The sequence below is a fragment of the Vipera berus genome (assembly GCF_964194415.1).
Source record: "Vipera berus genome assembly, chromosome: 1".
Taxonomy (NCBI): Eukaryota; Metazoa; Chordata; class Lepidosauria; order Squamata; family Viperidae; genus Vipera; species Vipera berus.
In genome coordinates, this window is record NC_138202.1 from 85110677 (window position 1) to 85135618 (window position 24942).

The 24942-nt window shown below is 37.9% G+C and overlaps 1 protein-coding gene across 1 annotated transcript; it reads left to right on the forward strand.

Moving 5' to 3' along the window:
* Nucleotides 1-24117, forward strand: APIP (APAF1 interacting protein). Its single transcript, XM_081334126.1, has 7 exons — nucleotides 1-117; nucleotides 5643-5743; nucleotides 10776-10824; nucleotides 13831-13948; nucleotides 16405-16540; nucleotides 21507-21674; nucleotides 22359-24117. Exons 1-7 carry the CDS (start codon nucleotides 58-60, stop codon nucleotides 22459-22461), a joined length of 735 nt encoding a protein of 244 aa, XP_081190252.1. The 5' UTR covers nucleotides 1-57; the 3' UTR covers nucleotides 22462-24117.
* Nucleotides 24118-24942: the final 825 nt, after the last annotated feature.

Below are 24942 nucleotides of genomic sequence, written 5' to 3' on the forward strand. Positions count from 1 at the left end.
GTCTTTCTCCGAAAGGAGCAGCTCCGGCCCTAAGAAGACTCTAGCGGTTGTAGCGCTATGGCGGAGCCCTTTGGGGACTGCGCTTCTCCGTACAGGAACGGCTTCGAGGAAGCAAAGGTAATAGGGTGCGCTCAGCAGCATCACCCGATTCAGTTCTCACCCACAGGAGGCGAGTGAGAGGAAGAACGCGCTTGTAACCTAAGGTTGTGAGCATGTGTCATTGCTGGCTTGGGTGTCCAGGTCGAGTTTGAGACTTGCACGCCAGTCTGATGAAGGTATGGCCAGGCAAAAATGATCGCTATGAGACGAAAAATGACTTGATGGCACATAAACAATAAAAATTCGACATTGCTACAAAAGAGCTTCCCTTTATTTATAGTAGGACTAACATCAGTTAAAAGCCAAAAACCTAACAGGGAAGCATTTTTTGCTGGTTGAGTTTCTGCCTATAGACACCTTTATTTAAATTTAATGTGTCAGGCAGAATTAATGCGCTTTGTTAGTAACTCTAGGCAGGGAAGATGCCACATTGGTGCTTGGATACCGTACTGAACTGAGGACTGTGAAGTTGACTTTTCTGATGTGACATCCAATTTTTGGATTTGCTATTAGGTAAGATTAATGCAGTAGATATAGTAGAGTCATGGGATGTCTAATGTTAATCATGAGCCTGATAGTATTCTACCAAGTGCAAAGTTTGATCAAGCCATTTCCCTTTTTAAAAAAATAATTTTTATTAAAAGATTTTTTACAAAGCACATAAAAATTAACACAAACTAAAAAAAGTATAAAAGAAGATCAGAGGTTGAGCCTGAGAAAAACCTTTCAATTTCTTCTGCAGCAAAAGTACATTTATAAAATTAACTCTTATTCTATGATTACAAAGGAAAAAAGCTCACATTTTCTATTATCCAGGTTTTTTTCCTAATCATCAGTCCACAAATCAAAGTGCAGTTTTTTCTAGTTTCTTGCAAAAAGTCTATAATTGGTTTCCAGTCAACCATGAATGTAAATGTTTTTTCTCCAAGGAAAGAAATTAATTTTACCAACCCTACAAACTCCATTTTCATTAGCCATTACTCCATTGTGTGTAGTGTCAAACCTTTCCACTTTTGAGCATGTACTGTAGATAATACTTTCCCAATCATTGTCTTTCAGGCCAAACTACCTTGTAGGATTGTAGTAATTGGGGGGGGGGGAAATAGGAAGAAAGAGCATTTTGTATGCTACCTTGAGGTCATTAATGAAAAGCCAGATATAAATCTAATAAATAAAGCAAGCATGGACAACTCCTGAATCCACAGAGCAGTCAGACCAAAAACTAGCATATAGTTGACGTTATATGTGTGTGTGTGTGTGTGTGTGTGTGTGTATGTATGTATGTATGTATGTATATATAAAAATTAAAAAAAATATGACCTCAGGCTCAACTTTGGATCATTCATGCAGTTTTCTTGGTAACCATTGCCTTCTTCAGGATATTTTTCAAGTTTCCACTCTTAACTTATAGCCCAAATATTCCTTGTCTCCTATTAAAGTACTAATCATGTCTAACTCTGTTTAGTTTCAAAGCCAGACAAGATTGGCCAGATGATGCCACATGTTAAGATAGGTAGTGTACCAAACTGCAGTATAAGTTCTAAAATGAATTTAACACAATTTTTTAAAAAAGGACCTACCAAAGCAATGGGGGAAGGGGTCGACAACAGAAAATCCCAAGTCTGTCTATATCAACTTCACATCTTCACTCTGACCCACTGCAGCCATTCCCATGACAAATTCAATAATTGTCTAGGTTCCTACATGATGCCCGCTCAATCTTTTCCAGTTTGACCATTTCTATATGCAACACTTACTCCCAAATTTCACATCTATGCTTGTGGGGAAGGAGAAGAATCTTGTGACATGGAATTCAACAATCTTAATAGTACCCAGGTTTGGCTGGTATATGTGTGTTATACTAAACCATTCTGTGCTTGTTTGATTTGTATGAAACTAGTCCATGTTGCTTTACTCAACAAACTGGTTTATAAAATAATGGCAGAAATACCTGTAAACATAGCCATTTTGTTTTAAAACTTCTGGTTTGAAGTCTATTCAATAAAACCAAGAAACCAAAAGAAATCTCAACTTTGTGGCATTATAATGAAGCAGGTCTGGTTTTTAACAGGCTAGAGAATGAAAACTTGTTTTATTCCTGATTTTCAAGTCTATAAATTACTCCAATGAAAAGTCCTTGGTTTGCCCTTTGCACTAAACAAGGCATAGAAAAACCCAGTTTGGTTTTTCTTGTTTACAAGACTTGCTTAGCAGGAATTATCAATTTGTAAAGAAGAATTTTTCATAATCCTCTTATACAGTCGCTTTACAGAGTGAGATGGGTGGCATATAAATTTTAATTATGTAACATGGAAATCATGAGAATATAACTCTCAGTTCCCTCCTTTCTGTGCCAAAACATAGTTTGCTATTGGTCTGAACTGTAATTTGTCAATTTACATCCAAACTAGAATTGCAAGCTTTGATCAGATTGACCTGGTTAGGACTTTCTATAATTTGCTGCACAAGGAGAAAACTGTTAAAGCAAAGGTCAATCCAACTATGCTAGGAAATTATTAGTTTCACGTGAATGAAAAATTAATAGCCAGTGTAGAGGAAGAATGAGAACATATGCTCAATATTCATGGAACACTAAATTAAAGAGGGCCAATTTTAGTGGCTGTCAGCTGGGCTTAACACTTTTGGGAAGATTTTTATATGAACTCACTATCACACAAGTGCAGCTTTAAAGATAAGAAAATATGTATTTTAAAAGTAGAATAAGTATTGGCTACTTGCTGTTTGGGATAACATTTGCTTGGTGTTCCCAGAGGAGTAACTATACTTGTACAGTTTAATTTTTGTGAGTGAGCTATTAAAAATCTCCAAGAAAAAACATTTGATTACAAATCAGTGAAAAGAAAAGAATTCTGGGGAAAAAAACTAATAAACAATTTAATAGAAAACCGCTTGCATTCTTTACTCTTAACTTTGAATCTGGGAAATCTGGTGACCATATCAGAGAAACGTACACACAGGAAAGACCATAAAATGTATCTTGTCAGAGACATAAATTGTTTGAATATTAGTGAGACTATGGAAAGCAACAGAATTTTTTTTAAAAAAAGATACTGCACAAATATTCCAGAAAGCATTGTTTTACTTACATAAGCGAATTATCTATTGATAACATGTCTGATCCAAGATTCTTTTATAATTTAGGAGAGAATTCAACTTACCTAGAGAAAGCTATCTTTCATATACAAGACATCCACTATTTAGTGCGAGATTAGAAAGATTATGTGAGTCAATTTGGTGTAGTGATTAAGGCATCAGACTAGAAACTGGAAGATTGTAAGTTGAAGTCCCACCCTAATCGCAAAACCAACTGAGTGATCTTGGACCAGTCATTTTCAGGCCTAAGCAAGTGGCAAAGACAAACCTTTGCCAAGAAAACTACAGGGTCTTTCCCAAGCAGTTTCCAATAATTAATCAGAATTGAATGAGGGGGAAAAAGAGTCTACAAGAGAAGTTCATGAACTACAACTCAGATTTACCTGCATTCTTTTTAAAAAAAGATTTAGTTCTCAGCCCTTTGTTTTAATTTAATAGGAAACACAATAAATATCTAACCTTTCTTAGAAATGCAGTTAAAGAAAGTTGGGAATGTTTTTTCGCAATGTATTTTTAGCCCTATGGCTTAATAGAAATTTTATAAATCCTTGGTGAATCCTTTCACAAATGTCTGGCATTACTTCCATATGTAACATAAGCTGCAGCTTATCTTGAAAGATACTGAATGAGAAAAACCTTTCAGCTTATGGAAGTAGGTTTAATATTTTGCAACAGTACATGTATAAAGGCTAGATTATTTGTAGCAATATGATCAATTACAAAGCACATTTTATTTCTATAACCATAGAAATAAAAGATCCATATTAGTGATGAAGAGCTTGTACAATGCTGCATTCTGTCAACGCCCTTTCGCATTAATTGTTCTGGGATTGTTAATTTTTTATCTGTTGAAATGTTGTAAGTGAAAGATGTCAAACTGCAGATGTTAGTGATAATTGTAGGGAAAACTCCATTTAAAAGCCATTTTTAAAGTTTATGCTGATAGTTTTACTCAAACAAATGAACTGAGTTTGAGAAACGTAATTTGTTTTTTTAATCTGAAAAAGAAAGTGTTTCTTTTCTAAGAAAATTTACGGCTATCCAATCATAATGAAATATTTAAAGCAAACATCTGTTTGCATCTTAAGAAGGTATATTCAAAACATCTCCTAAATAACTTGTCAAGACCTGAAGAAGATAGTGCACCCTGGTCTTATGGACCTCTCAGTGGCTTTTAATACCATTAGCTAGATGCTAACGAAGCTGCTGGGAGAGCTCATCCCACAGTTTTGGTTGCCATGTCACCAATATGTGGATGATACCCAATTGTAAATTGCTACGTGAGTTATGAGGGAGATACTGTCAATGTCTTTTCCTGGAGCCTTGGAAGCTATCAGGGTCTGGATACAAGAGAATACTCTGAAATTGCATCCTAGTAAGTATGGGCTATTGTAGATTCGTTAAGGTTCTCAGTCATCAGTAGAGTTGTTGTTTGAGGAGTAAGCAGTAGCCATCAGAGAACAGGCTCACAACTTGGAGGTCCTCCTGGATTCATGGCATCATCTGTAATAGCAGGTAGCAAGTCAGAGAGACCTATAACCAGTTTTACTTGGTGCATTAAGTTGCAAACTTATCAGGTAGGGGGATCTAGCTAGAGTAACTCATGCCAATATCGCTGTCAGTAGAGGGGAAAAAGAGATGATGTTGAGGGACAAGAGAAAGAGCTGCAGGAATGTAATTTGAATAAACTTCCCAGAGAAGACCTAGTTCTCCCAAAGATAAAGGGAGGGAGAGAAGAGGGATGTTCAAATTTGCAAGTTTCTGTTACTATAGATCAGGGGTGTCAAACTCAATTTTATTGAGGGCCGCATCAGCGTTGCGGTTGCCCTCGGGGCCAGGTGGGTATGGCCTGGGTGGGTGTGGCCTATTGGGTGGGCGTGGCTAGAGTGTGTATGGCCTACTGGGTGGGCGTGGCCAGCTCTACATCATTCGCATCAAGGGTGCCTATGGGGGCCTGGGCAGGAGTGGGACAGATCTGAGTGTCTCTGGCAGAAGAAGGGTCTCTGGGCCAGGGCCAAGGCTGTGGGGGCCGTTCCCTCACTGTTTCCAGGATGGCTTCGCGGGCCACATGAAACCACTTCGTGGGCCGGCTCTGGCTCCTGGGTCTTGTGTTTGACATGTCTGCTATAGATTTACAATAAAAGTAGTAATTGATCTATACTATAGCAGTGGATTCTTAATATGATATACTTTACAGGGCAAATATTGTCCCTTGTAGAGTCAGTGTTGCCTCTCAATAACCATTTATTAATTTATTTGATTTATATAGCTGCTCATTTCAATTTCATGATTCTGAGGGTACTCGGAGATTTTCTACAGCATATATAAATACTGTAATGCATATCTTTAATCCAAATAATCAACTAACCACTGCAGATGTATTTTAAAAAATATACTAAATGATCAGATATTTTTTGTTTCTCCTATAGGAAAATATGCACCCAAGGAATTTGATTCCAGAACTTTGTCAGCAATTTTATCATTTAGGATGGGTTACAGGAACTGGTGGTGGAATCAGCATGAAACATGGGTAAATAATATGAGAAGTTTTAAAATTGTTTTAACTCATGCCAATTTTGACAAATGACAGTTTTTGAAAAATAAAACACAACACATATTAAGGCAGTGCTTTTCAACCAGTGGTACGGGTACCACCTGTGGTACATTGGCACCTGGCAGGTGGTACGCAACCATCCTAGAAAAGTGGTAGTGGGGGAGGGAAATGAGCTAAACCGGTGGCAGCATCACACAAGCCTGAGCGAGAGATGGCTGGAACTGCAGGGCTGTCAGGGCTCAGCGAAAGCGCGTGGATCAACACTTCTTCGGGGCTGTCAGGGCTCAGTGGAAGCGCCAGGATCAGCGCCAGGCTCCAGCTGGAGCTCAGCACTGATCCTGGCACTTCTGAGCTCAGAAGAAGCGCCAATCAGCTGGAATGTTGCAGCATCTCCAGGGTCTTGTGATTTACATTCAGATGCTTGGCAACTGATTCATATTTATGACGGTCACAGTGTCCCAGGGTCATGTGAAGTGACCAAAACCTGCTGCAACCACCCAGTAGATGGGGGGAATAAAAACCAAACACCCCCCCACCCCCGCTGCCAATCCTCAACAAAAATGCTCACAACAGTGAAAACCTCAGATAGGAGGAAGAGCGCCACCGGGCGGGCAGGCAGGCAGGTGTATTGCTCAGCTATGGCTTGGGGTGCACTTTTTTCAGTGCCATTGTAACTTCAAACAGTCACTAAGCAAAATATTGTAAGTCGAGGACTACCTGTACTTCATCACCTTTTTTCCCTTTTTTTTTTAGTCATCAGGTTTTTGACACCTTGCTAGGCGACTGGTGGTACTCGGATGTTGCCATATCCTAAAAGTGGTACAATGGGTGAAAAGATTGAAAAGCCCTTTATTAAGATACATGACACTCTTCAGGCAACTCAAAACTAAGATATTATTTATCTCCTGATGTAGGAGAAAACTATATACAGTTTAATAACTCAACAATGTTGTGGAATATGATAAAGATTTTACAGTACTTGTGATGCTTAAATAATTCTTTTAGCACAAATCTATTGATTGACTGTAGAACACAGAATAGACAATACTGAGTAGGTACATCTCTTTAATATTTTTAAAAAATGTACATATGAATTGTTTGCAATGAAAATGCACATTTTTGATGCAATGAAGACACACATTATTATTACAAAATCACTAAAGAAATAAAATACCTGCAGTGATATTTACTAGATCACAAATAAGTCTGTCTATATATTACTGAATCTTCAATTGTCATCATCTTTAACTTGTCAAAACAGTGCATCATAGAACAATAATTTTGAACCAAGGATTTCTCAAATAGGCTGATTTACAGAATGTGTCCAAATTCCAGAACCCCTGACTCCTAAGGGAATGAAATGTGGGAAAGTTGTGACTGCTTTAGAGCTGCAGTTTTGCTGCAGCAGTCACATGACCATTTTCAGTGTTCTGTTACAGTTTACCAGCCACTCTCAAAATCCTATAGTCCCAGGGTCCCTAACCTTGAGTTATTAGGAACCACACAATGGGTGAGCAAGCGAACCCCATGGCAAAAATGCTTTCCATGAAACTGGTCCCTGCTGCCAAAAATGTGTGTGTGTGGGGGGGCGCTGATTTAGTCCCTTCTGCATCCTGCACCAGCCACACTCACCTGCCAGCTAGGAAGGGAAGGGAGAGGAGTAGAAGGAACCCCATACACTCTTCCTGACCCATTCTACCCCCGCCCCGCATTTGCCTCTCAAACCACCATCCTGGGTGTCAGCTCTAATATGCACAGCACCTTTTCAACCCCCATGCCACACATAAACCCGGCACCTTCCCTGACCCACACAGTACCTCTTATGCATCCCCATGCGCCCATCATGATCCACACCACCTCTTACACCTTTCCTGACCAGCAAGGCACCTGTTGTGTAACCTCACACATCCTTCCTGACCCATAATACCACCACCACCCCGGCACTTTCTTGCTCCCTCTTCCATTTAGTAGCAGTTACTTATCTACCTGCTGTCTTTGGACTTGTAACTTACTAGTGTCTTCCCCACTGATTTTCTCCCTGCAAGCTTCCCGCATGGGAAAGACGGCAGGAATTCTAGAGAAGGAAGGAGGGAGGGAGCGAAGGAGGAAGAAAGGAATGAAGAGTAAGGAAGGAAAAAAGGGAGGGAGGGAAGAAAGGAGAGGGAGGGAAGATTGAAGGTTTTCAATGCTCCCTGCCACGTTCCCAGAAGGAAATTCTGAGAAGGAGTTTCTTTGTGATAAGACGGGCAGCCAGTAAATTTTATAAATAATAAAATAAAACAAAATATTCAATAGGGAAGCTGGCAAGAAGTTGGAAGTCGTTCCTACTCCCACTGCTTTTTTGGCCCACCTATTCTCATTCTTTTTTCTCCGTTTAGGTAAGAAAATATTTCTGAAATGATGATCCAACAACGCGTGGATTGTCTAATTAGATAGGTATACTCTCCCAAATGTTATCAATCTGAAACTGCTTTATTGGTAGCTTGGAAATTTTCCAGGAAATCATTTTTAGTTGAAAGAAACCATTTCAACGCTTTAATTTGTGGGTTATTAGCTCCACGTAGTGGTAATAAAAGGAAAATCATGTAATCTGTCTATATAAAATAACTTCCTAATTGCAAGTTCTGCTCCTTCAAATGAAATTGTTCTAAGCTGTTTATTCCAATGTGTTTTCAATCTCAGTCTTAGGAACAAGAAAGGTTTATTGTTTCACGATAAAGGAAATTTTTATTCATATACTGAAAGAGAGTCCTTAGGTAAAAACACCTTAGGGGATATAAACCCTGTCGTGCCTCTTTTTACCCAAGATCTTTGATTCACATACTCAAAACAAACCTCATCATGGATTTTTTTTAATGAAAAAGTCACAGGAAAATAATGTTTTGTTAATTAAGTGAATACTGAACTCTGCTTCAAATGATAGTAAAGACTCTCTGACATGATCCTCTCCGAGGAGTGGCCTTGCCGACTGTTGAGGGCTAGGAGCTGGAATGTATCAGAAAAAGCAGGGAAGAATCCACAGTTTTCCGCTACTGATATTCCTGTATCCCCGGATTCCAGTCAGGATCCTATCAAGCACTCTTTGAATCTAAAGAGCGATGCCAATCGTGGGTCCAGACCACTAAGGTTGAACTTGTAGAAGCACAAGACTTAAAGAAATCCTGACTGGGAATAATGATCAGTTTTGTACAAAGAAACTTTTCAGATAACTTAATTGTTAGATTTTGGGTATTAGCAATAGCAATAGCATTTAGACTTATATACCGCTTCACAGTGCTTTACAGCCCTAAGTGGTTTATAGTGAGCATATTGTCCCCCAACAATTTGGGTGCTCATTTTATCGACCTCAGAAGGAATAAAGGCTGAGTCAACCCTGAGCCGGTGAAAATCGAACTGTTGGCAATTGGCAGAATTAGCCTGCAATACTGCATTCTAACCTCAGCGCCACCACAGCTCTTACAAGTATGCCTAATAGAAATGTTTTTACTCTTTTTAAGATGTTTTCTGCTGAGCAAAAATAGCTATATACACGTTCCACTTCAGAGTAAAAAAAATTTAGTTACATAATAAATTCATGGATTTATTTTTCTCAATAATTTCAAAAGTAGATGGAAAATAATATTTTTGTGCATTTGCAGGTTTACATCTTAGAATACAATATACTGTCCTTTCTAGTTATAAGGGGTTTTAGAACTATTATTATAGTTATGTTTGTATCAGTATATATCTGATGAAACTGTTTTTATAATCTGTCTTAGGGGAGGCAGGAAAATTATAAAATCACTTTTTGTCCAAGGAAGAGAAATACTTTTTTCAACTGTTATCTGTCATTATATCCAGATGTTATACGTACCAAAGCAAAAAAAAAAGGGTTAGAACAAGCATATTGCCATAAGTCACTTGGAGAAATTGTTAGCGTTTACAAACAAATGGTTAATTTCTTAACATTCCCAATAGCTGTGCTGCAGGCTTCTTTTGCTGTCTGCAAATATTTTACAGTTTAGTGATCCAATGAGATCTGGCTCATGAAGATAGAATCTCTGCCACTTCTTTCTGATGTAAAAATAATGCTAACTTTGCCTTCAAATAGCAGAAAATCTGGTTTTACCTGACTAACCACTAGGTGTCCCTGTTCTGCATGGTTCCAAAAGTAATGATGATTAAAATAGTAGTTCTTAAACCAGTTCATTTTATCCTGTCCCACAGATTTTATATAGAGATGTGTGAAATGTTTTTCCCTTTTAGCCATAATTACTAGCCATGAAGCTTTGTTTGCAGGACTGTGTAGCTTCTTTTAATTAAGTTGATTTGTGCCTCTGCAATAACCGCATGTATTTTTCATTGGTACAGTTTAAAGTGAGAAATATTTATGAAGCTTGTTCTATATAATCGCATTGATTGTACTGGTGAGACAAAATGTCAGGAATTATACATGTAGCTTCATTGCATTAATGCTGATTGTTCTCAAATTAGCCAAACCTATGATAGTTTGTTAAGTACAGTTGCCAAAATGTAGTAGCAGAAGCAAGTACTGTATTGTATAGGACGGTAGTTCTCGACTTACGACCACAATTGAGCCCAAAATTTCTGTTGTTAGGTGATACATTTGTTAAATGATTTTTGCCCCGTTTTACGACCTTTCTTGCCACAGTTGTTAAGTGAATCACTGCAGTTTTTAAGTGGATCTGGCTTCCCTATTGACTTTGCTTGTCAGAAAGTTGCAAAAAGTGATCACATGACCCTGGGACACCACAACTGTCATAAATCTGAGTCAGATTCCAAGCATCTGAATTTTGATCATGTGACCATGGGGATGCTGAAGTGGTCGTGTGAAAAATGGTCATAAGTCACTTTTTCCAATGCCGTTGTAACTTTGAACGGTCACTAAATGAACTATGGTAAGTGAAGGACTGACTACCTGTATATTCTGTTTTGTCTGTAAATGATGTTTTGTTTTCCTGTTGCCTTTTGCCTGAAATTACAGTTCTGATTTCTCTTTCCCTGCCAGCAATGAAATATATATTGCTCCGTCTGGTGTCCAAAAAGAAAGAATACAGGTAAGTATGTAGCCTTGAAAATAAATCCACAGCCCATCCATACTTATTCATGAGAAAGTTTTCTTGAGTCCTTTTTAGAGGAACACATATAGGATTGTTACCGCATGAATTTTAAAAAATAATTTTCATTTTTGATATTTGCTTCCTCTGGACTGTGTGAGATTTTTAAAGTCAAATTCCAGGAGGCATTATGAATGAGAGGGGCAGCAAAAGTGAAGTATGCTATAGTAATCTTTTTTTTTTGCATACTGTCTAATCTAGACATTTTATTAATAAGTAGAAGGAAGTCCCTTCCTTTAAGATGGTCCAAAGACAATCACTTTGACAGGCCATGGTAGGAAGCTTCTTAGAAGTCATAAAAGGAAGTCACATTCTTATATCTTTTATTATTTTATATTCCTATGTGAAAAATCAGAGACTAGCTAAGTCTGCCTTTATAATTATAGTTATTTAGCAATTACCAGTGAAGAAATGTATGGATTGGCTTAGATGATATCATCCTTTCGAGCTAGACTGGACTAGAAAACCAATGCCGTATACCGTAGGTCACTTCTATTTGTATTGTAAATCTATAGAAACATAATCTTGCAAGTCTCAGTGTGCTTCCTTCTCCTTCCCTTTATCTTCCAGTAAACTAGGGAGGGGCTCATCTGAGACATTTACTTTCCTTCCTTTCTTGACCTGGGCTCAGGCCCCTTTTATCTAACAATTGCCTTGATACTGGCTCTTCCTCCTGTCCTTCGAGGGATTCCCTGGGCTCTCTACAGATGCCCTGCTCTTACGTTATCGAGGGTAACAATAATACAAGAACCTCCTTCTCTGCATCAGCCTTCCACTGGGGCTTAAAGGTAAAGGTAAAGGTTCCCCCACACATGTGTGCTAGTCGTTTCCAACTCTAGGGGCCGGTGCTCATCTCCATTTCAAAGCTGAAGAGCCAGCGCTTGTCTGAGGACGTCTCCGTGGTCATGTGGCCGGCATGACTAGATGCCAAAGGCGCACGGAGCGCTGTTACCTTCCCACCGTAGTGGTCCCTATTTTTCTACTTGCATTTTTACGTGCTTTCGAACTGCTAGGTTGGCAGAAGCTGGGACGAGTAACAGGCGCTCACTCTGCTACGCGGCACTCGGGATTCGACCTGCCAAACTGTCGACCTTCTGATCGACAAGCTCAGCGTCCTAACCCACTGAGTGAGGAAGGAGTGTTTTCCAGTAGAAATGCTGTACAAGTTCCTCTGTGTAAACATTTGCATGGGGAGAACCCTAAGGCAGGTTGGGTACCTGCACAACTCCTGTTGGCCCATTCTCATACCCTCCTGCTCCATTCAGCCATGGGGCTGTAGGTCTGCCTCTCCCCTGCCCATCCAGCCCAAGTGGAGATCCCCGGCTTCGTCTGTCCATGACTTCTGCCATGACTTCTGGGCTTGCTGGAGAGGACCACTGCCAGCCCTTATTGGGGCAAGGTCAGCTAGTCAATAGGAGTGAAGAATGTACTCTACCATTCCTCTGCTTCTCCTTCCCCCAAGCAGTATCTGGGCGGGGGAGAGTGGCAGGCAACACAAAAGGGGAAGAGTTTTCTCTCCTACTCTTTGCTCCTCCACTAAAGTGACTTCTTCTTTCCAGGTATGACAAAAGGACCACATTCAGGGTAGCAGTTTCCAACTTTCCTCCATCTGAGTCTTGCTGGGCAAGAGCCAACACAGATTATTTATTTTAGTTTTTGGCTTTGGGGGGAAACCAAAGTGTTCACTATCGGCAAACGCTTCCTCTCAATTCAGGTTTCCCTTTTATAATTCTAGATTAATTCTGCTAACATTTTTTAAACAATGAAAAATACTAGTCCCGTATGAGAAACACTTTAAAGCATTATACTGCAATGAATCACTGGAATTTAAATTAAGTGCTTTGCAAATATGAAAAGTTATATTTCACAAATTTTATGATACTATTATAAAAAGCAGCATTATTAGTTAGAGCTAACTTACGGCCTCTAAGATTGCATCAATCTTCATCAACATTAATGCACATTTTCTGATTTAAGACCTTGAATCTTATCCCAATTTATTTGGGTGTACGTTCCACTGAATTAAATGGATTTGATTACATTGTGCATGTTTAAATAGAGCTGTGTTTATTTATTCATCTGAATGTGCCAGATTTAGAAGATGGATTGTGGGTAATTGCAGTCTCAGTTTTCATTTGTTTGTTTAATCTTTTCAAGGAGAAATGTTTGAAAACTGATCACCAAGGCTGTGATGATTGCAAATACTGGTGCTTAATAACTTCAGCCCATTAAAATCAAGCAAGTTCGTTGGGTATAAAGTAGAATAAATAAATTTACACTCAGCTCTCTTACTTCAATGTAGTCTTAGTGATGTCAGTGCTACTTCCCATTATACTGTGATGTGTATCAGTGTTGCATCTGTATTGTACTGAAGTGGGGACAAGCAATCTTCTAAGTGTTATCAAAAGTTCTAAAGCCATAAAACATTGTACTATGTGAAAAAATAGTTCTAAAACCATAAAACGTTACACAATGTACAAAAATAACATGCTAGGTTCTTGGTTCAGAAGGTTTTCCCTTCATTTTGCCTTTGAAGGGAAAATACATTTTTAAAGACCTGTAAAATGCTGCAGATATAGGAAGAGCAGAGATTCTGACAGCACAAGCATTAGCCAGTCAGTGCTGCTTATAGCCAGCTTCTCCTCACAGTAGAAAAACCAGTTCCTATTCAGCTTGATCCTGCAGAGGGTATTTTTGGACTGCCTGTAACATAGTGTGTCCTTGCATAGGTGCTTGGCTGCCTCACTGAGGTAGATGTGCTCAGAATCCCAGTAAATTGAACCGATTGTATCAACGTGCCTTTGTTCTAGTAGTTTCTCCATTTGAAATACCTTGTCCAAAATTAGATTTCCACGATTTGTCAGACTTTTCTGAAGTATTTTTGTTGTTGTTGTTGTTGTTGTTGAAAAGTGACGATTATCCCAGCTGGCTGTTCTTTCATTATAGCCTGAAGACATGTTTGTGTGTGATATCGAAGAAAAAGACATCAGTGGCCCTCCGTCCTACAAGAAACTCAAGAAAAGCCAATGTACACCTCTGTTCATGAATGCTTATATCATGAGAGGTAGGGCCTAAATATCCTTGGAGGTCGATGCCATTGATAATATAGCGATTTTGTCCGCAGTGTGACTGGAAGGCGGATGATGATGATGATTTAGAGGCCACCAGACTCCCAGCAATTCTGGATGATTTACAAATGATTGCAAACATGAAAAACGACAGTGAAAACAGGAAACAAAAGGAAGGATAGCAATGACAGGAATAACAAATTGGGTAGAAACAAAACAACCTAGGTTAAAAGGATGTTTCATTCATCCTCAGCCAAGTCCTGGGTGAAGATACATTGCAATCCTTTCTTCTTCTTTTTTTCAAAAAGAAAAATTAGGAAAAGGCATGAAGTGTGGCTTCTGGAATTATTTGCAACCCTTTAATAATAGAAAACGTGACCAGGAGGGAGGGAACCCCAAAAACTGGCAATACTCGTGAGTCATTGGCCCCTCCCATTTTCCCCCCTGGATTTTTGTTTTCCTCCGCAACCTCCGGCTTGATTCACCCCATTTTTTAACTCTTATTTTCTTTTACCACTTTCTCACTCCAGACCAAATTTGGTCCCCTTCCATTCATTTTTTTTTTAGAATTATTGAGCTGATGTAGAGAAGGAGCCTTAAGCCAGTTTATATAATTGAAGGATGCAGTTAGTTCCTGAGGTTTTTTTTTTACCTCCCAGTCTAGTCTGTAGGCCTGAGCATCCTTGACAGATCCCAGATTGCAAAACTACAGCAAATTCATTGACAATAGCTCTATTTTATAAGTAGGGTGTTTACGGTTCTAATGGAATTTTTACTGTAGTCATTACTTTTGTCTTATGTAATAAATTTAAAAAATAACCAATTAATGTGTATGCCTTGTAAGTTAGCAGCTGATCTATAAGTCCCCCTGTTAATTGGAGTAAAAAAGAAACAGGAGGAAAATAAAAGTTGGAAAGATGCACAAAGAAAGGTGTTCCTATGCTTCTTGTAATTCATGCCTTATATTCAGAATAGGTAGGTTTTAAATGTTTACCCTGGAATAGAGGATGGGCTTGAATAAAATATCCCTCCTGAAATAGAGGATGAGGCTAAATTAAAAAAAAATCCAAATAGAAGGAGATTTTGATTTTTTTTTAAGATGTCATCTTTGAGAAGTCAGTGAGTCTTCCAATCTTCCCACATCAAGATAAATTACAGAGAATTATAATAAGAGAAAATTACACCCATCCTTGTATTCTCAGACATTCAAGTTTTAAAGACAGGAAATTATTGAATATTGAAATTGAAACAATTCTACTTCTAGTCTGTTGGTGGCAGCATCCCAGTGTTAAAAGTGTTTGGGAAGAAATTAGTTTAAGACTATTATGATAGGCACTAGTGATGCAGACATAATTTCCTTGAATAGTCATGATTCTAATAGATCTGACAATAAGTACTGTCTTGCATCTTTTCTTAAGCCTTCTGTAAAGATGCATTGAGATCAGTAACTTCCATAATGTCCAGTGAGTATTACAGTACTTACTGTATTACAGATGTTTTGGTAGGCCTCGAGGTGGGTTGTCTTGCAATATATATTGCAAGAAAGGTAAAATGGGACAAAACTCACCTAACAACTGTCTTGCTTAGCAATTGAAATTTTTTTTTATTGAAAAGTTTTACAGTACATTTTATTTTTAACAAAACAAAACAAAACCCCTCCCACCCCCTCCCTTCTTCCCAACCCTCCCCAACACCTCCCTCCCTCCCCCTCCCCCCTCCCCGACTTCCCAGAGCTAAATACAAGGTATAAAAGTAAAAACAATCATAATCTACCATATGCAAACAACAATAAACTATTAAATCTATCGCACTTTAACTCTTATAAAATAACTACAAGCACTATAAATATCACATCAATACTTATTCAAATGCTAAATGAAACTTTTTAGTCCCATATTTATTCTGGATGTAATCAATCCATTTTTTCCACTCCACAATATATCTCTGTTGCGAATGGTCTTTCAAATACGCTGAAATCTTTGCCATTTCCGCCAGGTTGGAAACTTTTAAAGTCCATTCTTCTATAGTCGGCAGTTCTTCCTTCTTCCAATATTGCCCTACTAAAAGTCTTGCTGCCGTAATTAAATTCAACATCAAGCTCGGGGGTCGCATAACTAGTTAGCATGCCAGAGTCTCGTTCGTTATCGGAATTAACCAGACAAATCGCTCCACCAACTAAGAACGGCCATGCACCACCACCCACAGAATCGAGAAAGAGCTATCGATCTGTCAATCCTTTCCGGGCCGGGTGAGGTTTCCCGTGTTAGCAATTGAAATTTTGAGCTCAATTGTGATCGTAAGTCGAGGATTACCTGTATACTACTAACCATTAACTGGGCAAAATAGTGTGTCATAGGAAAGCAATTTTTGAATCAAAGTACCTAAAATGGGCCAAATTTGAGGACAAATACTGAATTTTTGAATCATATCCTCTTTAAAAATATTGTTTTAGGAGCAGGAGCAGTGATTCACACTCATTCCAAAGCTGCAGTAATGGCCACACTTTTGTATCCAGGAAAAGAGTTTAAAATCACTCATCAGGAAATGATAAAAGGAATCAAGAAATGTACTACAGGGGGATATTTCAGGTAATTTACATTAATAAATAACATTTGGAGTGATATTGGGTACTCCCTCATACATGCAGTTTTTTCAAGTCAGTTTTTGTCTTTTGTAACAAAACAATACTGTAGAATCCTTAAAAACATTATCACATTATGCATTGGATGAAGGGGTCTATGACCCACCAAAGCTTCTGCGATAATTGCTAGTCTTTGATGTGCTAGAAAAACTTTTATAATTTTTATGTTCAACTTTTATTTCAAACTGCCAGAATCTAAAATGGGTGCTCAATCCCCAGTCTGGTCAACCAGTACCAGGCCACAACATGCCAGCAAACGGTCCGCACAAACAAGCAAAGCCCATCTGCGAGATGTAGGCAACACACAAAACCACGCACCCTCTGGTCCGCGGAAAAACCTCTCCACGGAACTGGTCCCTAGTGCCCAAAGGTTTGGGGACCTCTGATCTAAAATGAATCCATTGCAATCATGTACCCCTAATTATGGGAATACCCAGAAACCTTTTCCAGAAATGTTAAGACAAGCTTGTTCTCCTGTTCTTCATTAATTTATCTTGATAGATACAAGAATTGTTTATATTTACAATACCATAGGCTTAAAATCCCATCCCCCCCTCTATTGGAATAGCTAGCCAACAAAAGAAATAGCTTTTAAGATGACAACAAATCTCCTTTATTCTGTGTATCATAAAAAAAACCACTCAGTTCTTGGGAAACTTGGAGAAGGTATGAGGGATAAAATGAGAAGGGGAAAAATATTTTATCAGCAGGAGGGTTAAACTACCTAGCAATGTCACCCATTATAAAATATTATTTAGTCTAGCAGTCACTGTTGTACTTTAGCCATTCATTATAAAGCAAGTTTTAATTTTGTGAAGATTATGCCACCTAACAATTCCAGTAATGAACCTGCGTTTTTGCATGGTGAATTTGAGAAAGAAAACAAGTGTCTGACTTCAGTGAAACCTATCTCAAGTCCCTAAGTAAAAATGGCTTAGACATTTCAGTGGATTGATATTATCAACATAATATTCTAAAAATCTCAGCTATGAACAAGATTCAGCACATTACTCACTGGAATTTGCACAATGAATAATAAAGTGGGATTAAGTTATCCTGGCACTGTTCAAACCAATTTAATTCAAATTGGCAGACTACTACCTATATACTCCATACTTATTTGACTGTAGGATAATATATCATGACCATAAATAAAAAATGTTGCAGCTTCTCTTACACTGGGATATGCTAACGTTTTACCTAGAAAGCTTAAGTCTGGAACATAGAATTGTAGACACCCTGAAAAATACAGCAGTATGAAAGGAGATGTTTCCACATGTCTTCCATGAAACTCGGGATGTGTTATAACAACTACCAATTGGGTAATGCTGTAAACATGTATCATCATTATTACTTCTACTTAAAAACTAGCTACCAAGTTTACAGAGGGTGCTCTTAATGCAGGACCCCAAAGTTTTTTTTTCTAGTAATATGCAGATAGATATGTAAATTGATAATATGAATCTGACTTCTGATCAATGTTCTCTCTGCTGCTTTTCCAATGAATAATAATACTAGGCTTTTAGAACCCCAGATATAGACAAAGTGACTAAATTAGTAGACCAGCAAAATGCTGTGGACATAGTATATTCAGACTTCAGCATAGCATTTGACAAAGTAGACCACAACTTCTTGGTAAATTAGAAAAATGTGGGATAGACAGTATCACTACCAGATGGATTTGTAATTGGCTGACAAATCGTACTCAGCGAGGAGTCCTTAATGGTACTACATCTACATGGAGGGAAGTAAGCAGTGGGGTACTACAAGATTCTGTCTTAGGCCCAGTACTCTTTAATATCTTCATAAATGACTTAGATGAGGGAATAGAGGAAGAATCTCATCAAATTTGCAGATGACACTAAACTGGCAGGAATAGCCAACACCCCCAAAGACAAGTTCGGAATCCAGAAAGATCTTGAACAATGACTTGAACAATGGGCTATGTCCTACAAAATAATATTTAATGTGGAGAAAAGCAAAGTTTTACACCTGGGCAGGAAAAACCAAAGGTACAAGTACAGATTTGGCGAAAGCTGGCTGTGAGATGGACCTTGGAGTCTTAGTGGACGATCACTTAAACATGAGTCAGCATTGTGCGGCAGCAGTCAGAAAAGCTAATACAATCTTTTGTTGTATAAACAGAGGCGTAGAATCAAAATCATGTGAAGTATTAGTACTTTATGAAGCCTTAGAAGGCCACATCTGGAATATTGCATCCAGTTTTGGTCACCACATTACAAAAAAGATGTTGAGACCTTGGGAAAAATGTAAAGAGCAACTAAGATGATTAAAGGCCTGGAGACTAAAACATATGAAGAACGGTTGCAGGATTTGGGAATGGCCAGTCTAGAGAAAAGAAAGACTAGGGGGGAACATGATAGCAGTATTCCACTATTTGAGAGGCTGCACAAAGAAGAGGGGGTCAATTTATTTTCCAAAGCACCAGAAGGCAAGACAAGAAACAATGGATGGAAACTAATCAAGGAGAGAAGCAATCTAGAATTAAGGAGAAACTTCCTAACAGTAAGCACAATTGATCAGTGGAACAGCTTGCCTTCAGATGTTGTGGATGCTTCATCACTTGAGGTTTTTAAGAAGAAACTGGACAGCCACGTCTGAAATGATATAGGGTCTCTTGCTTGAGCAGGGGGCTGGACTAGAAGACCTCCAAGGTCCCTTCCAGCTCTATTCTGATTATTATTATCTTCTGGGTACTGGTCAACACTGTTGAAAGCAAGGAGATAACGCAGAAGCCTGGAATAGAGGCAGAAATACTAAACAATTGCTACTGTTATTTCTATTTAGCAGAATACCAGGCTTGGGTTAAAATGTTTAAAGTTCAGAATCCTTAGTCATTCAGATAGGCACCAGATAAATATGCCATTACTGATGTTCAGCCTTTCCATAGGAAGGGTAATAAGAGGAGATCAGGGCTAGAATATTTATTTACATTCCTTGAACATAATTAAGCTATTGCTGGATTTCATAACAGTTGAATAGGACTAAGCATACCTACCTAGGAAGAGCCACTGAACTCAATACAGCTTGCTACCAAGTAAACATGTATTAACCGTCATTTGCTTTGCAACCCAGGACAAATTTCTGTTCATATGTTTCTTTATTTCCCAAAGAAAGAAGCCATCCCCAAACTAGTTTTCTCCAGGCCCCAAGGATATCCTCCAACTATCACGTGGAGTAAGCCATATTAAAGAGTTCTATTCTCAGTAAAGCCATGGTCTGCAAATACTTTTCTGAGAATAAGAGCCATTCAGTCTGAAGTTGGAAGAGTTGAATGCAGTGTAAACATGGATGGGTTTGCTCAAACTAGCACAAATTGCTTTCTACCACTTCCTGAAAACAGCCCACTCTTATATATTTACTTTAATTTCCTTCCTATATCCCATCTCTACCTGATGCTTTTCCTGAATTGGTAGAGCTGTTTCTTTTATGCAAGAAAGATAATAATGTGTATGTTGTATCTTGTAAAATGTAAAAGAAGACTTACTTTTTACATGTAAGCTCATCCTTGTTTTGGGTAATTAATTATAAGTAGTAACAATTGATTCAGCACATTTTGCTACTTTTTAAAAACAAGAATGCAATCGACTGCTGGTAAGAAAAGTGCAATATCTTTCATTGTTATATCTAAGATAAATTACACATAATCTTATAGTTGGCATTATCCAGTCAAAATTAGACTGTCAATATCTTTAAAAGCTTCCATCCTTCCGAGGTAGGTAAAATGAGGACCCAGATTGTTGGGGGCAATTAAGCTGACTTTGTAATAATGCTGCTTGGGGTGTGTGTGAAAGCCCTAATAAGCAGGCATATACATAGAATGAAGGCTACTGCTAAGCTTGTAAGCCGCCCTGAGTCTTCGGAGAAGGGCGGGATATAAATGGAATTAAAATAAAAAATAAATTAAAAAAACATTAATGGTATAATCTGGTTTTTTTCAATCAAGATCCAAGCAAGCACCACTGAGTTCAATCAGATTTCTTTCTACGTAATTTTGTCACTGCTATCTTAATCCTTGATTGGATTATGCCCACTGAATGTATGTTCCCAATTACCTTTCCCCTATGTGGTGATCAACATCTTGAAATAGGTGAGAAAACAATGCTTTAAAATAAGTCTTTAAAGATTCTCATTGTGAATAAGCTGTAATGCTTATTATATTTTTGCTCATTTACTTCATTTGTCAGAATTAAATAGGCAGTTGTATACTTGATTATGGTCTATTATGATAGCATGGTACTGCAATTATCTTTGTTGTAATGATTTCATAGATTCTTAGTTTTGAAATGGGGGGGATGTTATTGCTTGAATTGTTGGCCACATTGGATATAGAACAGAACAGAATGAAATTAGAATAGGAATAGAATAGAATAGAATAGAATAGAATAGAATAGAATAGAATAGAATAGAATAGAATAGAATAGAATAGAATAGAATAGAATAGAATAGAATAGAATAGAATAGAATAGAATAGAATAGAATAGAATAGCAGAGTTGGAAGGGACCTTGGAGATTTTCTAGTCCAACCCCCTGCTCAGACAGGAAACCCTATACCATTTCAGACAAATGGTTGTCCAATCTCTTCTTTAAACTTCCAGTGTTGGAGCATTCACAACTTCTGGAGGTAGGTTGTTCCACTGATTAATTGCTCTAACTGTCAGGAAATTTCTTCTTACTTCTAGGTTGCTTCTCTCCTTGATAAGTTTCCATCCGTTGCTTCTTGTCCTGCCCTCAGGTGCTTTGGAGAATAGCTTGACTCCCTCTTCTTTAAAGAGAAAACATGGAGATAAATGTTTTAAACAAATTGAACAAGCAATGCAATGATAGCCAGGCATGAGAGGCTAAAGTGATACATGACCATATTCATGTCAATGCAACCTCATTTTTTTCAGATATGATGACATGTTAGTAGTCCCTATTGTTGAGAATACACCTGAAGAGAAGGACTTGAAAGAGAGAATGGCACATGCAATGAACACATATCCAGACACTTGTGCCGTGCTGGTTAGGCGTCATGGTGTTTATGTTTGGGGTGAAACTTGGGAAAAAGCCAAGACAATGTGAGTAGAACGAGGAAGTAAACCAATATATTGGTGGGCCTATCTCTTCCAGAACTTGTTAATATAACTTCTTAAGATATAAGTATAGCTGGATTGTGTTTGCTTCTATTTCACCTGATTTTTCTGTTTTTATTTTTGAGAATTGGGAATTATTCCAATTTACCAAGTGTAAAAATGTTCTCCACTATACCATTCTATGTTTACAGTTGTTTTATACATATTTGCAGAGCTTCTATTGTTATAACAACAGCAAAGTTTTAAAAAGATTTTTGAATGGTGGTAAGGGTAATACAGTATATATGTTTACCAATTATGTAAGGAAAATACTGGTACCTCAAAATTCTGTTCCTTCATAGTGAGAAATATTTTTAAATTGTTATTATTACCAAGATAATACTATATTCACCTTAACAAAACGTTAGGATTTTCCCCCCCTCAAGGACATTATTTTACACGGGGAAGGTTGTCTTAGTTTAATTGAGAGTAGGGTATTTGAGATACACATGGTGGGGGTTTTTTCCGGTCTGTATCTTAAATTCAGAATTGTTTTCATTTTCTGTGAATGCAGTATTGTACATTGTGAAAACTTTCATTCAGTTTTATTTCTGCTGTAATAGTAAATTAGTTGATTTATATTTACAGACCACCTTAATTTATTTATTTTTCCCTTTATGTATTCTTCAGGTGTGAATGTTACGACTACCTTTTTGACATTGCAGTTCAAATGAAACAACATGGAATTGATCCTTGTATAATTCCCAAAGGAGAAAATGGAATTGCTCAGTAACAGTTTTCCCTAAAAACTACCTTTCAGTACAGTATTATTGGATTTCTAGGACGTGTCTGATTATTAAACACTAACCATTCAACATTGTTTATTAAGAGTCTGAAGGATACCCACCTTAATTTCTATTCCTCATGGCATGGGTCCGGAGTACCTTAGGAATCACCTGCTGCCAGCGTCAACGTCCCTCCGTCCAGTGCGCTCCCACAGAGAGGGCCTCCTCAGGGTGCCGCCGTTCGGAGAATGCCGTCTGGTGGCTCCCAGGGGGAGGGCGTTCTCTGTGGGCGCGCCTGACCTATGGAACTGTTTACCGGTTGAGCTCCGGATGGCTCCCGACCTTCACTCCTTCCGACGCGACCTTAAAAACACATCTGTTTAAGCAATCCGGTCTGGTCTGATGGGTTCTTTTGTAATTATTATCTTAAGGTAACTATCTTCTACATTTGGGCTAAATTAGGGTTTAATTTATTTTCAATATCTATATTTGTACATTCTATTATTTATGTCACTGTTCACCGCCCTGAGTCCTTAGGGAGAAGGGCGGTATACAAATCAAATCAAATCAAATAAATAAATAAATAAATAAATAAATAAATAAATAAATAAATTATTGAATTATACAACACTCCTTTACCTCTCAAGTTATGTAATAACTTTTTGTTTTAGGATCTTCTTTATATTTCATATTCTAGCGTTTAACTTTACATCATTAAAACATGGTGGCCTTATTACTTTTAAATTTAGGATTTCTTCTTCTTCTTCTTCTTCTTTTTTTAAAGAAGAAACACATCATGATATCCAACAGGGGAAATGTTCAAAACTATTTCATATATGTTTTGAAAGACTACCATGAATAAAAGTATGCCAAAATAATACATTATTTTTTTACTTTTGAAAAATGACTTTAAGAAAGTGAGCAGATTTCTCCTACATGCTGTTTTCTTTGGATAATTCACAATACATGTCAGCGCAGAAATCATTCCAAAATTTTAGTATTTGGAAAAATAGTGAAAGCAGCCTGAAAAAAAAATAGTATGCAGAAATGTTTATTTTATCAACATGTTTTAGAAGGTGCCAGTGTATTTAATAACATTATAAAAGTTACATATGTCATAACAAGAAGTAAAATGGGAATATATTGCTGTAATTTGCACTTCAGTGTTACTTGCTCTGTGGGGATGAGATGGATGCCAAGTACAAAGTTTGAAAGGCAGACGTTTTGTGAAGATGACTAGTAACTAAAGAGTTGATTTTTGCCATAGATGAAATGCTATCAAAATTATTTATTAAAATGACCCCCAGACAAATATTAAAATACTATTTAAATGCAAAATGATATGAGCCACTTATCCCTCTCATTAAAATACGTAATACTATGCGCAATAGAAAGAACGGAAGACCTCTTTGGTCCTGGTGACGCTAAATGCAAACACGGCCTAGTATTAACTGAATATTTATTTGTCTATTACATATATAATCTCTTACAGAAATAAAAACCAGTAATGCTAAAAAGAGAACTGAACGTTCCAATTGGATAGACATTTGATACACAGAGATGATTTTATGTTGACTTTAGTTACTGACATTAACTTCAACACAGTTCTATAATTACTAAAAAGGAAGTAGAGGGAAAGCTGCGTGAAGCCTCCAATAGAGCAATGTTCAGATTTTACTATACCATGAAAAATAAAGATCATCTGCACAGATACAGAATGGGGCATTGCTGGTTTCGTAATGGACGTTGTGAAAATGATTTTGGAAAAGTAATTGATTGGAAACTACCGTGAGTTAACAAGGGTGGATTGTCTACAAAATGGGCACATGTCATTTCAGGATACATGAATGGAAGTTAATGACACTTCAAAGGGAGCGATCACGCGATCTTATTCTGCTTTGACCAGACCCCACCCCAATTAGTGTGCCCAGCTCTCGACACTGAATTTGAAAGAGTCAAGAGAAAGTGGATTTAGGAAAATTTAAAAGTGATCAGGGGACTAGAAACTAAATTCCATGAAGAGGGTTTAAAAGAGATGATAATAATAAGAAGAAGTTGGAAGGGACCTTGGAGGTCATCTAGTCCAACCCCCTGCTCAGGCAGGAAACCCTATACCATTTCAGACAAATGGCTGGCCAGTCTCTTCTTAAAAACTTCCAGTGTTGGAGCATTCACCACTTCTGGAGGCAGGTTGTTCCACTGGTTAATTGTTCTAACTGTCAGGAAGTTTCTCCTTAGTTCTAGGTTGCTTCTCTCCTTGACTAGTTTCCATCTGTTGCTTCTTGTCCTGCTTTCAGGCGCATTGGAGAATAGCTTGACTCCCTCTTCTTTGTGGCAGCCCCTGAGTATGTTTAGCCTGCAAAAAGTGCTACAGGGAAATATCTTATTAGCGCTCTCCAAATACCTGAAAGGATGTTAGAGTAGAAGGTCAGGTCCTGTTTTCTCACAGCGCACAATACGGACTAATGGATTTAAGTTACAGAAAGGCA

Coding starts and splice junctions, on each gene's coding strand:
- APIP (XM_081334126.1), top strand. CDS start 58: ATGGCGGAGCCCTTTGGGGACTGCGCTTCTCCGTACAGGAACGGCTTC. Junction 118..5,642: donor ACGGCTTCGAGGAAGCAAAG/GTAATAGGGTGC, acceptor TTTCTCCTATAG/GAAAATATGCACCCAAGGAA. Junction 5,744..10,775: donor GGAATCAGCATGAAACATGG/GTAAATAATATG, acceptor TTTCCCTGCCAG/CAATGAAATATATATTGCTC.